At 36.0% G+C, this 17,501-nt stretch overlaps 1 protein-coding gene across 1 annotated transcript in view; it reads left to right on the forward strand.

The window, feature by feature from the left end:
* Positions 1–17,501, forward strand: part of gpc3 (glypican 3) — a 197,846-nt gene that overhangs the window by 3,710 nt on the left and 176,635 nt on the right. The window contains exon 2 of the mRNA XM_073821219.1: positions 15,541–15,702. Coding sequence (XP_073677320.1) covers positions 15,541–15,702 — 162 coding nt within the window. The remainder of the gene's footprint in view (positions 1–15,540; positions 15,703–17,501) is intronic.

Consider the following 17,501-nt stretch of genomic DNA (forward strand, 5'->3'; position numbering starts at 1 on the left):
TTGGGTGTCCTTGTATTATGTCAGACTATGAAAGAATGTGAGGTTAATTGTTTGCCCTCCATATTTGGTATTGATTTATGTGTTGGCCAAATGCATCTAAAGACACATACTTGTTTATAAAAATGTGTGAAAGAAAGAAGTGAACTTGATAACTTTTCCATTTTTGAAGATGCAATGTCTTCTTGACAGAAATGAGTCCAATCATTACATTTCACAATAGCGTAATTTAAAAAATCTGATAAGGGGTTTGAGATGATTTTGTTAGACCTTGTTGTACACAAAGAGCATTGTGCAAAAAGAGCCATCCAATCTCCTTTAAATGGAGCGCCTATTCCGAACCCAGTGCACGTTGCTGGCCTTGAAGTGGCAAATGAATGTAGACAACCTTAATGTTAATTGGAAATGGGAACGACTTCGGGCCGTATAGTGTTGCTGTCACCTTCTAGTGATTTTATTTATTCCACCGAGAGTTGCATTCTCTCTCTTGGCCTGCTTGCAGATTTAATGCTTTGCTTGATTCGTATCGCATCTCGTTCTGAGTTCCTGCGATTTAGTTTTTGTTGCTTCCAATAGTTTGCATATGTCTTCAAGGGATAGTTCACATTGTAATTAAAATTCTGTCATTAATTGCTCATGCTCATGTCGTTCCACAACTGTAAGACTTTCGTTCATCTTTGAAACACAAATTAAGATGTTTTTGATGAAATGCAAAAGCTTTCTGACCCTACATAGACAGCAACAGTACTACCACGTTTAAGGCCCAGAAAGGTAGTAAGGACATTGTTAAAATAGTCCATGTGACATCAGTGGATGAACCATAATTTTATGAAGCTATGAGAAAACTTTTCTGTGCAAAGAAAACAAAAATAATGATGTTATTTATCGTATCAGTCTTCGATGCTTTGCTTTCTATTCAGGGTGAGAAAGCTTTCAGATTTCATTAACGATATTTTAATTTCTGTTAGAAATTTTAAACCGAAGATGAACAGATCTTTCAGGTTTGGAGTGACATGAGGGTGAGTAATTAATCACAGAATTGTCATTTTTGGGTGAACTATACATTCCAGAACCCCCATGTCATCCAAGATGTTCATGTCTTTCTTTCTTAAGTCGAAAAGAAATGAAGGTTTTTGAGGAAAATATTCCAGGATTTTTCTCTGTAAAGTGGACTTCAATGGTGGCCAATGTGTTGAAGGTCCAAATTGCAGTTTCAATGCAGCTTTAAAAGACTCTACACAATCCCAGTCGAGGAATAAGGGTCTTATCTAGCAAAACAATTGACCATTCTCTAAAAAAAAAAATCAAATTGATATACTTTTTAACCACACATGCTCATCTTGCACTAGCTCAACCTCACACATTACGTAATCACACACGTGTGCTGTAGGCAGAAGTACCGACCCAGTGTTTACAAAGTGAACGTGAAGTAAAACAACAATGTTGGATGATTTTGAAGTTGGAGGAGAAAATTAATTTTTTGCCCTACCCTACCTTTTTCAACCGAAGTACACAGATGGAAAGCTAACTGCGCATGACCTTTTTAATGTGGTGAAGACGTGCATTGCAGAGCTAGTGCAAGACATGCATTTGTGGTTAAAAAGTATAAAAAGCTGGCGCTGATAGCCTTGTGGGCAGCGTGCCAACATACAGCATCGTTGCACTCTGGGCATCCCGTGTTCGAATCCTGACTCAAGGACCTTTCCTAATCCCGCCCCCTATCTTTCTCCCACTTCACTTCCTATCATATCTGATCTGTCCTATCACAATAAATGCCAAAAATAAATCTTAAAAAAAAGTATAAAAAGCAAAAGCACACATCAATCTCAAAGGGGTGCTTCAATGGTGCCCAGTGGGTTACAGCTCCAAATTGCAGTTTCAACGCAGCTTCAAAGTGCTCTACACAATCCCAGACAAAGAATAAGGGTCTTATCTAATAAAAAAAAACTAGTGTGATTTTTTAAATTTTTTTTTTATAAAACTTTTTAACCACAAATGCTCATTTTGCACTAGCTCTGTGATGTGCATACGCATCTTCACCACTTTGGAAAGGTCACGTATGCTTAGTTCTTATCTGTGTACTCCGGTTCAAAAAGGTAGTGTCCAACTTCAAAATCATCCAACATCGTTGTTTTACATTTTTTGTAAAGTGCGTTTGATTTTCTTTGCATGTTCACTTTGTAAACACTTCGTTGGTACTTCCATCTACGTCACAGGTCAAACTAATGCAAGATGAGCATCTGTAGTAAAAAAAAAATATATATATAAAATGTATTTTTTTTCCGAAAATGGTAGATCATTTCACTAGATAAGACCCTTATTCCTCGGCTGGGATCATTTAGAGCAGAGGTCTCAAACTCAATTCCTGGAGGGCCGCAGTTCTGCAGAGTTTAGCTCCAACTCACACCTGCTTGAAGTTTCTAATAATCCTGAAGACCTTGGTTAGCTAGATCAGGTGTGTTTAGGGTTGGAGCGAAAATGTGCAGAGCTGTGGCCCTCCAGGAATTGAGTTTGAGACCACTGGTGTAGAAGATTTTGAATGTCCTGGAATGGTTTCCTCAAAACCTTAATTTCTTTTCAACTGAGGAAAGAAAGACATGAACATCTTGGATGACGTGGGGGTGAGTAAATTATCAGGATATTTTCATTCTAGAAGTGAACTAATCCTTTTTAACTTGCTGTGCTACAGAAACATGTATTTCTTTTAGTCTCTTTCTGGTATTGTAGATGCGGCGTTCACCTTCAGAGACCCTTTTTTCTAAACCACGAAACCGGCAGCTGCATCTGCTGCCCTGTGACCCCAGTAAACCCGTTGGTGGGCTTTAAACTCGTGGTGATATTTGGGTTGATTTGTAAGGGATGCAACCGCTGTTTCTGTTCGGCTGCCAAATGCGATCTCTACTGGCCTGTGTGAGTGGGATGGAGAGAGGAGGATCTTGAGAGAAAGAGAGACGGATGGACTAACATTAGAGGGAAGAGAGATGTATCTACAATGGAATACAAGGAGGCCAAGCCGAGACATGCAGCCCGCAGGAAGATTGAACTGAATTCTAATCAAACCGCATGTAATGCCAGGGGGCCACAAGACCAAAAAAGCCAATGAGAGGTTCTCCCTTTCTCCAATGAAACGTCTTTTCCATTTTTTTTGGTTGATGTCTCTCTCGGCCTCCTCGCCCCGAGAGGAAGAGCTGAATGTCAAAGCACAATAGACAGCTGACTGTCTTTGTAGTCTCAAAGGCACCTTTACATCAGCTCGCACGTACAGTCGTTACATCAATCTGACATTTTGATGTGCCGTCCCCTGCAAATATTTTATTAGATAATGAGTGCTCAAATACGGTTGACCGTTGTTAAACTCATAAGTTGAATTGGTCGGTGTCGTTGCTTTTAGTTTCCGCTGAAGAGAGCGTCTGAGTAATGAGGGGTTCGGAGGGTTGAGTACAAAGTGAAGTCAGGGTCCATCTCTCAGCAGTCTCTCTGATCAACACGAGATGAGAGGGAGCCGTATTCCCGTCCGTCGGTACTCACGAATGAGATCCGGCTAATGAAGTGCCACTGACCTCCCTCAAGAGCTCGTGTTAGAGGCTGTTAAGGGGCTTCTGTGCCGCTTGTTTTAATGTCAGTAATGGCAGAATGCATTACAGGGACACTTGTTCACCCCATCAAAGGCAAGATCCTCTCAGTGCAGACAGTATTGTTATTCCAATTATCAAGAGCAAGTCCTCATAGAAATTATAAACTACCCTGCTAAGCATGCTGTCTTATTTCAACAAACGGAATTGTAAAGTAGGGAAACTCTTTGGTTTCAAGTGTCTGGATGCTCAAATGTTTTGATATCATCACAGTATTTGCACTTTTGGGGGGAATAGACATACAAATGGATTACTTATTTTATATATTTTATTATAGAAAAATGTTACACATCATCGTTAATCTTTGTTCAGTTATTATAGCATGTAATTATTAATCATTTTAGGGCTGCAACTAACGATTATTTTAATAATCGATTAATCTGTCGATTATTTTTTCGATTAATCGATGAATCGGATAAAAAAAACAAGGGATTTACAACCCTTTATTCAAAAACAGAACTAAAATCTTTAGAAAGTGCACGAACATGTTGCTCCTTGAACTGTTATAATAATAATAATAAAATAAAAATGGACTAACACAAAAAACATACACATGTATGCTTTACATCTGCCAAATATATAGACTAAATAAACTAAAATTACTATCCGTCAAGACAGCGGCTTGCTGTGGTGTACATGCTGCATTTCCCATCAAGAAGCCTCTCAAATTAAATTCCTCAGTGCGCATTAAAAAAGTCATGGGACTTTGCACGCTGGAACGGGATAACTTGACTAACTTTCTGCTTCATTCATTCTGCCATGGCGGTGTTTAGCGTCCTGCCATCAGCAGCGACCAGCTGGAAGAGTTCCGCATTCAAATGCACGCAAAACTGGCCTCAAAGCCCCAGCAAAAGTAATTACCATGAATGTGTCAAGGCAAAAATTAAGAAAATATTCGAATTACTTATTAATAAACTAGTATTTTCTGATTCAGTGTTGCAAAGATGAAATTGACGATCCTGCCATCTGCTCATTAATGCCTAATGCATCTTTATGGATTAGCTAATGAAAGAGTTTTGTTTTCGATTTTAATTATTTCGTTTTATAGTAAAATAATAATTTAAAGCTTTCTATAGATATTGTGTTTGTGAGGCAATTACCTGGGTTTCGGTTAATTATTGTGAAGCGCTCCTGTTTAAATCAAAGATATCAAGCGTATTCTGTTTGTTTTCTTTAAGAGCACATTTTGTTGATACTGTGAGTACAAAATACTGTGAATACAAACTAAGGTAGACCCTTTACAGTTCCGGCCCGGGTGGTAAATTACTCTTACCTTTATGAGCAAAAAAGAAATTCCACATTGCATTGGCGTCTCCATGCGCTGCAAAGCGCGCTTCTCCCCGCACAAACTTTGGACTTATATTGATTGAATGATTAAACTAATATTGTGATATGTTTTAAGTTTTTTATATCAATGGATTTTAATTTAAATCGCGATGAATTAAGCAGGCTTTTGATCTGTCTGCCGCTGTTTGCTAGGTATAACTTTAAAAAACAAAAACTTGAATTTAACAAACAAAAAGTGTTCCAAATATATCTCTAAATTAACTTTATAAACTAAAGGAACGAAAATAAATGTAATCACTTTGCTATTAAAAACAGCAGCTGTGTAATGAGGAAGAGAAAGAGAAAAAAAGACAGTCGGACTGGAAATTCAGTCGGCCAAAAATTGATGAGCTGTCGGACATTTTTACAAGGAATGTTTGTTTAATAACCTATATAATATTCTTAGGCTACTTTCTTAATTAAATATATTATTTCTTTGATTTATTTTAGCGTTTTTAGGCTGCTTGTTAGCTGACTGAAGTGTAGGCTATATATAAAAAAACAACGTGCCACCGTCACAGCCCTATTCAAAACTGAGACGATTTCACCTCAGCAGAGCTCCTCTTTCTCCTTACGGTTGTGGTATGTTTTCGACACATTATACAGACAGACAGTGTTACAAAAACTATAGAAGTAGTTTTCTCCATCTCCACTATCCAACGACCCGTACAGCAGCTGTTTTGCGATCGAGCATTGGCTGCTGTGAAAGTACGCTAGCCAAAGTAGGCTTAAATATCAAACATGTTTGATATAAATCGGGGCAGCATATATATATAATGTAGAAACGGTGCTTTATGCTCAAATGTTCCAGTTTTGCGCATAAGTTAAATTCGCATTTTTGGATGGAAACACAGCTTATGAGGTGCATGCCGAACTCTGCTGGCATCAGTGCGGGAGAGAGACCGAATGTGTCCACTCCGCTCTGCGCTCAATTTTTTTTAAATATATATATAATAACAACCAAATGTCTCTGCGTCGCGCGACACAACGAATCGATTATGAAATTCGTTGCCAACGCTTTTAGTAATCGATTTTTATCGATTTTATCGATTCGTTGTTGCAGCCCTAAATCATTTTATAACTAAATATATATATTTAGAAATTAATTATTTTATTTCATTACAATAATATTTTTCTATATTATTTGTAATATTATTTTAGTATTTTATTTTAGTATATTTTGTGTATTATTTTATTATTGTTAAAGCATTATTATTATTTTACATGATTGTAATTATTATAATTTATAAATTTTTTATGTAAGGAGTCTACTTGTACGTAATAATTAATTTAGAAATACATTTATTTAGCAATTAATTATTGTATTATAATATTTAGAATTTCATTACAATAATATTTTTCTATTTTATTTTTAATATTATTTTAGTATTGTATTTTTAGTATATTTAGTACATTATTTTTATTATTATGTAGAATAATAAAGCATTAATATTATTATTATTATTGTTATTATTTTAGTATTTTATATTATTATAATTAATACTATTTTTGTGTAAAAGGAGTCTATCAGTAATTAATAATTATTTTATTTTAATAAATATATATATTTATTTTATAATTTCATTACAATAATATTTTTCTATATTTGTAATATTATTTTAGTATTTTATTTTTAGTATATTCATGTAATTTATTATTGTTATGTAGTATAATTAAATCATTAAATTATTATTAATGATTATAATCATTACATTTTTATTATTATAGTATTTTATATTATTGTAATTATTATAATTAATACTATTTTAATGCAAAAGTCTACATCTAATTAATAATTAATTTATAAATTATTTACATGTAATTAATTATTGTATTAGAATGTAATATTTATAATTTCATCACAATCATTTTTTTTCCATATTATTTTGGTATTTTATTTGTAATATATTTAGTATATTATTTCTATTATTATGTAGAATAATTAAAGCATTATAATTATTATTATAACAATAATGTATTTTTAAATGGACATATTAATTTTCATGTGCAGTGACGATTTCATATATTCACAGATTTAATGCTTGAACAGTTTTAACATTTTTCGTAGCTATATATGAAGTCCTTAAGAGACTGTAGTATAGTATCAAGGGGCAGTAGACAGTGCCTTGGGCAGTGAAGTACCTTCATATTTTGATAAATGCCCACACAGATTCTGTAATTATGAGATAATGGTTTAGGTCAATGTCTCTGGTAGTCCATTTAAAGTTGAAGGTGAGGGACCACATGCCCACAAGCCATGAAAGCTCCTACTAATGACTGTGGTCAGACTTTCTATTAAACCACATATCTCTGGTTTTCCTGGGCTGATTGAAACAGAGCAACACAGCGTATTTGTGTGAGTTTATTGCACTGTTATTTACTTTATCTCTCCCAAACTGAATCTCACCCTTGTGTGTGCTCCATGCTGTGGAAGTCTGAGGTACGTTCTTTCATTAAATACTTCCAATGGCACTGTAAGACGACAGACGGCTTTGCTTTAGTCCATTAACTCTCCTGCCTCCCTGGCAGAGGAGCCCGATTCATAATCATATACTTCGTATACTTTCATCAGCCGGTTGACTTTCCACTTCTTTTAATTGTGCACACATATTGATGTCTTTGAAGCGAGTCTAGAAAGAAACGTCATAATTCCTGTGCTGTTGCTCTATAATTCATGCTTCTAATAACATCCTTTTAACATTTTTTCTGTATTTTAACACAGCATGTTTTCCCCACAGCCCCCATTAAACTTGCATGCTGATAGCTTTATAAATGGTTCTTAAGATCACGCTTATGCATGCATCTGGCTGCGCTCTGTGTCTTCGGGCTTGTTAAGGAGGAGCGTGAGGCTCAAATGTGTACACAGCGCTCACCACGTCTCCGCCAGAGCCGTCTTTTTCATCTGGGCTCCAACAGGGATACTCACACGCCCGAAGCCTTTGGGCAAGGCTGCAGGAGGGAGGGCGGATTGTAGGAGTTTCTAGAAATTTTACTTGATAAGGAAGGAAGTGAGTGTGTCATGACTCAGTGGACGATGAATATGGAAGAGGTCGTATCTATATAGAGGCTCAAAAGCCACGTTTTTCAACCAGGTTCCCTGACGGTCCACCAGGGGTCTGTGGAAAAGATGACACGATATACACTTTCTAACTAAAGATCTATCAAGCATTTCATCTAGCAATGGTAATTGTAATTGGTTCTTATGGTCAGTGACATGAGCCAATAATTTATTTAAAAATATATGAAACATTCCTATTTAATGATGAACATGTTTTAATTAGATTTAAAATTCCTTTTAATATTTTTAAGTGGGATATAAAGTCAAAAATTCCAGGGTGATGATAAAAAAAAAAGCTTTGTTAAAAAAATGTAATTAGGTAGCCTGATTGTATCTCTTTGCTGAAAGTCTTTTAGGTTCAGAAAAAAGTCAATACATCTTTTAAAACATAATTTATTTTGCATTTTATGACATATTAGTTCAGGTTTTAAGATGTCATGTGATGCAGCCTCCTTACTGATACTGATATTTATGAATCGATACAGTTAATGTCAAAAGTTTACATACACCTTGCAGAATCTGCAAAATGATAATTATTTTACTCGAATAAGAGAGATCATGCACAATGCGTGTTTTTTTTTTAAATTTAGTACTGACCTGAATAAGATTTTTATAAGAAAATAAGAAAATACTAAATACTAGTTGAATTAAAAAAAAAATGACCCTGTATAAAAGTTTACATACACTTGATTCTTAATACTGTGTTATTACCTGAACGATCCACAGCTGTGTGTTTTCTTTTTTTTTCCTTCAGGTCCCACAAATTCTTTGGTTTTTCAGCATTTTTGTGTATTTGAACCCTTTCCCACAATGACAGTATGATTTTGAGATCCATCTTTTCACACTGAGAACAACTGAGGGACTCATATGCAACTATTACAGAAGGTTCAAACACTCACTGTTGCTCCAGAAGGAAAAACAATGCATTAAGAGCATCTTAATGCAGCTTCTGTAGCTTCTGAAGGGCAGTACTAAATGAAAAAAAATAATGTGATATTTAGGCACAATAAGAAATGTACACATCTTCATTCTGTTCAAAAGTTTACACATGCACCCTGCATTGTTTGTCCTTCTGAAACATCAGTGAGCATTTGAACCTTCTGTAATAGTTGCATATGAGTCCCTCAGTTGTCCTCAGTGTGAAAAGATGGATCTCAAAATCATACTGTCATTGTGGGAAAGGGTACAAATACACAAAAATGCTGAAAAAAAACAGAATTTGTGGGACCTGAAGGAACAAAAAAAAAAAAAAAACACCTGTGGATCATTCAGGTAACAACACAGTAATAAGAATCAAGTGTACAGTATGTAAACTTTTGAATGGAATCATTTATAAAAATATAAATGCAAAATAGTAGATGTACACATCCTCATTTTTTTTAAGTTTACACCCTTAATGCATAGATTTTTCCATCTTTTATGTGAAATGTCTTATTCAAGTCAGTACTAAATAAAAAATAACGTGCATTTTGTATGATCCTTCTTATTTTGGTAAAATAATTAACATTTTGCAGATTCTGCAAGGTCTATTTACACTTTTGACTTTAACTGTATAATTTATGGTCTTTGTGACAAAATACTAGGGCTGGGTAAAATTCTCGATTTTAATTTATAATAATTGAATCTTAAATACCAAATATCGATTAGTCCAGCCTCTGTTTAGTTAATAAACAGAACACTAGCTCACTTCCCATCCAATAAATCTTAATAAGCGTTGTGTTTTGTTACTTTAGATATGAGAGTCTCAGATTTCAAATTCTGTCCATTTTATTACAGTATTCGAGCAATAAATGCCGTTTTGGTGTGGAGTGACAGATCGCTGTAGCGCCTCATCAGTTTGAGAAAAGCGGCAGCATGAAGTGCACGTCAACTGATCATGTCCTTCGCTTTAATACCACTTTCAACACAAAATAATCATCCGAAGGTATGTTAAAAGAGAGTATAACTTACCGAAAGCTGTATCCTGTCTCTTGTAATCGCTCAGTCGGTGTTTTAACCGCGTAAGACATCAATATAACCGCTTGTAAACAACATGTCACGTCGTCACATTTAACATATTCGGTGAGCATAAACTTGTTAGTCAGCTAGAAAAATGAACTCTAGAAAGGAGCATTTAGCTAAATACATGCAGTATATAACATATTCATTATAATTTTTACTGTCCTTCAGTGTTTAATCTATGTTTTAATAAATTCGTCATGTTTTTTTAATGACAGACAACGTTTAAATGTTTATATTTCAAAAAACGGATTGGAGTAGAAATATAATTACGTATAATTGTAACTTTATTATTATTAGAAACATCACTGAGTGTAATTTAAAAGTTTGTATAGGCCTACAAATCACTTAATTTTAAACTTCAATATTACAGTAATGCAGTATTATACATTTTACAGCATTAGTTGAGATATTTTTTTTCCCCTTAAGAAAATTTGGCATGTACTGTGCCTGATATATATCCATAATAATTGATATTGCAAGCTCGTGAATCAGAATCAAATTGGATGATTTTTTTTAATTTTTTTACTTTGGGCACTCTTATTTGTTATTGACTCCTTAATTAAAGTGGCGTGCATAAAATGGTACACATTAAATAAGTAAATCTAACTGCTTTATATTGGTGGTATATGACATGACTGTGAAAGTTGAAAACTAGAACAAGCTGCTAGAACAAGACACACAAATTAGGTCTGTAAGGTCACATTCTGTACAATATTTCTTATACAGACTGAGGCATCTACATTTTCTTTTCCAACAAATGTTTTCTGTTCTATTTTCAGAAGACAAACAATCTAATCAGGCATATTTATGAGCAGTCTTTAGTTAGAGACTGTGATGTAATATTTGTTTATGCTTCTCTGCTGGGAGTAATCTCCCTCCTGTAAAGTCCTTCACTTTTCCCTGACAGCTCACAACTTCTCTAATAAAGTACATTTATCATCTGCAAACAGCAGACGTGCCGATAAAATTGTCTGTTTTGCTGAAGATAATTACTAAATCTGTCTGAGTTCTTTCTCCTTTCATACCTGTTCCCTTCTGCCAGCTCTCCCCCCGCCTCTCTACTCGCTAGGCTATTGACAGCTTAATAAATTTGCCTTGGAATCTGAAATTAGCTCGATCGTATCTGTCGCCGGTCCTTTGCAAGTATTGATTTTGGATATTAAGCCTGTCGGTGCGCATATGAAATGTGCCATCTGTACGATATGGCAGGTTTGCCCATAATTTTCTCGTTTCATATCCGTATTGGTGCAGATGCGCGATCAGAAAGTGTGGGGTTTTTCTTGCTGTTGTTGGTTTTTTGATGGCATGTGATGTTAATGGGTTTATTTACCCATTCCTAACAGGCGCTGTGTGCTTAGTAGATCAGCATTTTCTCCTTTCCCCTAAGGCGATTTCTTTGACATTTTGTCTTCACATTTTCATATGGGATTTAAAATTTGGCAGCACTTAAATCTCCTGCATTTTAATCTCTTTCATGGTCTATTAAGTTATTTCAATCAACAAACTTGTAGAGTATGTTTTTAGGACTTCTTGTTGGATTTGTTCTCTCATCTTCCATGATGAACTGGCAAAGACTGACAATTTAATGTAATCGTTCATTCAGCAATCTTTCTGTACTACTTACTAGGGATGGGAATTGAAAGCACTTTAATGATTCCTGTTCTGAATCCTAACAGTTCCATTAGCGATGTGAGAAAGAGATATTTGGAAAGCAGAAATGCAATTCTGTTGCCAAATTAAAGTGCAACAAGAAAGAACAAAAATTTGGTAATTCATTCAGTCTCTTATTTTTATAAAAAAACGCTGACAGAAATGTGTATTAAAAGGATAGTTCATCCAAAAATTAAAATAATCCCATGATTTAATCACCCTCAAGCCATCGTAGGTGTATTTCTTCTTCCAGACGAATACAATTGGAGTTATATGTCCTGGCTCCATCCATCATAAAAAGTGCTCTAAATGCCTCTAAAGTTAAGCAATGTGTTTGTGTAAGAAAAATATCCATATTTAAACCTTTATAAACCATAATCTTTCGTTTCTGCAAACTGTTGTACGCACATACACAAGAAAGTGGTGTTCTAGCGGATGAAAAAGTTTCTAAAGGTTAAAGTATTGATATTCAGCTGGAGTTACACTGCAAGTCTTAATGTACAGATCCCATCTTTTGAACATATTAGATTTTTTAGGCCTGCCTTTTTATTTTTATTTACTTTAGACACGACTGATATCCGATATCTGTGTTAATTCATTTCTGCCCAAAATGATTGCCAGTTATCGCTTTACTATGCAAATGGTAAACCATTAGGTTTAATATGGACATGCTATTAAAAATATTTATATAATTCAAATCGAGTGGCCATTATTATTTCCCAGCAACAGCTGGACAACAGCTGTCAGGGATGTTTTACAGAGCAAAAGCTTAAAATCTGAATTAACGGATAAAGATTGGAAAATAACAGCAATTTTCATTTGTTATTTTATCTACAGCTCGTTAGAGGTAGCACCAAAATGATATTTATTTAACGAGAGAGAGAGCGAGTGTGAAGTTTCCGAACAAGTGAAGCTTGTTGGATTAATTACAAATCAACTTGTTGCAAAGAAATATAATATTGCTTAAAAGCTGTTGTATTTATAAAATTAATGGTCCAGGGGTTGAAAACCAGCTCCTCAATCTGCGATTTCTTACCTATTTGAAGTTTGCATCTTAATAAAATGTGATGCATACAGCGACTGGTATTAAAACGCTATCTTTATGGGCAAATGTGGCGTCCTCACATTGGGAGTTCTCAGGGGAATCAGATATGTGTGTTTAGACGTAGTTCAGATGTCCAGATATCAGATACTTATGCAGAGATCGGATGCAAACATTTTTTGTGTTTACATGGATTTTTTTATTTACATGTGTGCAACAAATTCCTGTGTCAGATGTGAGCAGTGTAAATGCAGCATTTTTTTTTATACAGAAACACATCAATTCACTTCAGAAGTCCTTATTAATCCCCTAGAGCCATGTGAAGTACTTTTTATGATGGATGAATGCACTTTATTGGACTTCAAAATCTCAACACCCATTCACTGCCATTATAAAGCTTGGAAGACCCAGGAGATTTCTTAATATCAGTCAGATTGTATTCCTCTGAAAAAAAAGTCATATACACCTAGGATGGCTTGAGGGTGAGCAAATCATGGGGTGATTTTCATTTTTGGCTGAACTATACCTTTAACTACCCATTGTCCGATAAACAAACAGTCAGTAACTACACTAATTTTAGTCGTCATATGTGACCCTGGACCACAAAACCATTCATAAGGGTAAATTTTGAGATTTATACATCATTTGAAAGCTGAATAAAAAAGCTTTCCATTGATTTATGGTTAGACAATATTTGGCTGAGATAAAACTCTTTGAAGATCTGGAATTTGAGGATGCAAAAAAATCTAAATATAGAGAAAATTGCCTTTAAAGTTGTCCAAATGAAGTTCTTAGCAATGAAAAGCAATATTTTTTTTTGTTTTGATATATTTATGGTAGGAAATTTACTAAATATCTTTATGGAACGTGATATTTACTAATATCCTAATGATTTTTAGCATAAAAGAAGTTGGCTATTGCTACAAATATACCTGTGCTGCTTACGACTGGTTTTGTGGTCCAGGGTCACATATACTCACCTTCATGCCGTTTCAAACCTGTATGAGTTTCTTTCTTCTTTGGGACAAAAAATAAGATGTTTTGAAAAATACTCAGATTGAATCTGAACGCAAGTATGTCGTTCCTTACCACCATTTTCAGTTCTGTCTGTTGCAGTTGACTGGGGAGCATGTTCTTGAGGTCTCCTCCATGAAGACATTTGCTATCTGAGAGCATCAGCCTGTGAATGTTTATCCTGTTTTATTTTTATCCCGTCCCTTTTAGTCTCCCGCTCCACAATAGTTATGACAGTATTCCAAAGTGCAGCAAAAAGCCTCTCTTAAACAGAGTAGTGACACTTTCGTCTCTGCCCAGATTGTGTTATGCCCTCCTTTTCTCCTACCCCATCATCATCTTCCATGTCTGTGTGAACTGGAGCATTGGGACTCCTCTGAAGTTTGTTTACAGCACTATCAATCAACCTAGTGCCACCTCCACCCCCTCAGGTAGCTGACATACACACGCTCACACACACACACTCCATTTGGCTCCGGTTTAACAGCGCTGCTCTGAGATGCATGAGATGACAGAGAGGCAAAGTGACTGAGAACAAAGTTGCATGTAGGATTCCCTTTCAAAATAATAATGGAAATGAAAATTTGAAAAGGCTGAGGCATCGCAGAGCGTAAGTTCTCTTCTTGCATGTGTAATCGCAAGATAATTGGCCACATTTCCAAATGTGGATCTGGGGCCCGAGGGAAAACATTTGCAATAATCCCACTGATTTTCACAGCAGCTGTTTTCTAGTCCTGGTTCACATGCAGAGAGGTCTGTTTGACCTGAATGCATTGGAATCCCACAATGCATTCCGCCCAAAACATCCCTTTACATGTGCTATTCACTAGTTATTCAGTGTTAGAAGTTCTGCAAGATGAGACGTGGGTATTGTTTTTTTTCTACTTCAGTGGGAAAGCATTTGTGATTCACAAAGTAACATTTAGAATGTGAGGAGATTTGATGTTTTATGCTTATTTATGAAAAGAGCTAATATATTAATCAAAATGAAAATGTGTGCAATTCACAGATTTTTCTTTTTCTTTTTTTTTTTTACATCCGCCTCCTAGCCATCGGATTTAACACACGGGGGATTTAATCAGGCATTGGTCATTTTTATTTTCTGTATCCTTGATGTTTGATTCAGCAGAGATCAGATAGCATCGCTCTCGTTCTCCCCCCACAGGGCATGAACATTTTTAGATTATTATTCATATGTGAGCCAAGAACTGAAGCACCTTCTTCCAGAGAATGTATTTCTCAATAGGCTTTTCTCTCCCAGCAAATCCAATTATGCCTCTTTGATAGATAACCTTCAAACCTCGATTCTAGTATAACGGGTGTCAACAAATCACCCGTCACCTTTTCATCTCTCTAAACAAGACGTTCCTGTCAGTGTGCTGACTGTTTTTTCTGTTCACCCATGTCTTTTTCATCCAATCCACTTGGGGAGTTGCACTACTTCAGACTTTAAATGGACACATTTTGCATAGTAGTAGTCTCTTGGGGTCCGTCTTTACTGAGATGTTCTCCCTGATTATCTTGTTTTCCTTTAATGAGTGTTTGCGCTCTGCTAATCAGTTTGACGGATGAAATGCAGTGCATAGAATCTGAATACCATGTTTCAATTAAATAGCAGGTATTCGTTTTGTTGTGTTTGAGATTTGAATAGGTAACGTAAACAACGTGCTCTATAAAACAAACAGTTTTCTCCAGTTCTCTCTGAAGCTTGACTCATAAAGCAAACACACTTTCAGATGGAATTTATTAAGTGGCGCGGTCTGTTTATTTGTTTATCGTGGCGGCTGTAACAAATTTCGTGTCTCTTTCCTGTTCTTCAGGCTCAGATCTGCAGGTGTGCCAGCCGAAAGGCCTGACCTGCTGTTCTCGCAAAATGGAGGAGCGCTACCTGCTCATTGCCAAACAGAATATGGAGTCCAGTCTCCAGGCCGCCAGCGCCCAGCTCAAAGTCCTCATCATTCAGAATGCTGCCCTCTTTCAAGGTAAGTTTCTGCAACAAAGCAATTAATAATAATCATTGGGACTGATTCATGAAATTAAGAAATTTCAGCTTAAAGGAGTCACTTTCAGAACAAAAATTTACAGATAATGTACTCACCCCCTTTTCATCCAAGATGTTCATGTCTTTCTTTATTCAGTCGTAAGGAAATTATGTTTCTTGAGGAAAACATTTTAGGATTCCTCTCCATGTAATGGACTTCTATGGTGCCCCCGAGTTTGAACTTTCAAAATGCAGCTTCAAAGGGTAAAGAAGGGTCTTATCTAGCAAAACAATCGGATATTTTCTAAAAAAAATTACAATTTATATACCTTTTAACCTCAAATGCTCATCTTGTCTAGCTTTGTGTGTGCTCTGTGTAGAGATTAAAAAGTATATAAATTGTAAATATTTTTTGAAAATAACTGATCGTTCCGCTAGATAAGACCCTTCTTCCTCAGCTGGGATCATTTAGAGCAGCGGTTCCCAATTCCAGTCCTCGCGCCCCACCGCTCTGCACATTTTGCATGTCTCTCTTAGTTAACACACCTGATTCAGATAACCAGCTCATTAGAAGTGAGGTCCGTGCAGGAACTGCGATCCGATTGACATGGTCCCTGCAAAGTGTTCATTGCTCCCTGCTCCCTGCTCCCTAAGCGGGGGAAATCTGTTTACTATTCTTCGAAACATTCATTCATATTTGCGCTACGCCACCGCATGTAGCGTCTTCACACACAGATGAAACTTACTAGAGAAGTGTGACATAAGTGCATCTGTAAATAAATGCATTTTAAATTTACGTCTCGCACGCTTTAATGACCTTCAAATGAAACACATACGCTCGCTTCGAACTAATGAATAATGGCGGAATATCCTGTGATGTCCACTTCGAAGGGCAGTACCGTTGGAATAGAACAAACGTCGGAAGCGATGCGTGAAACACACAAAATGTGCAGAGCGGTGGGTCGTGAGGACTGGAATTGGGAACCGCTGATTTAGAGCCCTTTGAAGCTGCATTAAAACTGCATTTTGGAAGTTCAAACTCGGGGGCACCATAGAAGTCCACTATATGGAGAGAAATCCTGAAATGTTTTCTTCAAAAAACAATTTCTGTACGACTGAAGAAAGACATGAATATCTTGGATGACAAGGGGGTAAGTACATGATCTGTAAATTTTTGTTCTGAAAGTGAACTACTCCTTTAACTGCCGCAAGGAGCTACAAACAATCAGCTGTCATTCTGAAATGCCTGAGAAGAGTCTGTTGTCAAAGTCGAACTCTTTGTGTGAGTGAAAAGGAATAAAAAGTTTTACTGCCTCTGGTGTTCAGTTCAACTGGAAACTGCAGGGATTCGTACAAGCATGTATGTTTTTTCAGTTTTGCAGCGATGTGTATAGAGGCATGTATTTCCTTTGAGCCTTCCTATGTTGAAAATAAGAGTATGTGGAATCAGTTGTGACTGGTTTTATAAGAGAACACTTAATTGAATTGTTTGTTGATTGCTTTATCAGTTTGTTCCTTTTGGTTTCTCATTAAACAGGCATCATACTGTAGGCTTTTATTTCAGTGTTTCCCCTACCATTATCTTAGGGGGGGGCGGCCCTCCCCCTTTGAACGGCAAGTTCATTTTATTTTCGATATAGCGGCAGATCACAATAGAAGTCATTTAAGGTTATCTTTCCTATAGAACAGGTCTATACATTGTTCTTTTATTAAACAAACTAAATTGCCTTATGTTATTTATCTTATTTACACGAAGGCATGTCATTTCTGTCTCTACATGGTCGCGCGTTTACAATGTCT

Source organism: Garra rufa, chromosome 16 (assembly GCF_049309525.1).
Source record: "Garra rufa chromosome 16, GarRuf1.0, whole genome shotgun sequence".
NCBI lineage: Eukaryota > Metazoa > Chordata > Actinopteri > Cypriniformes > Cyprinidae > Garra > Garra rufa.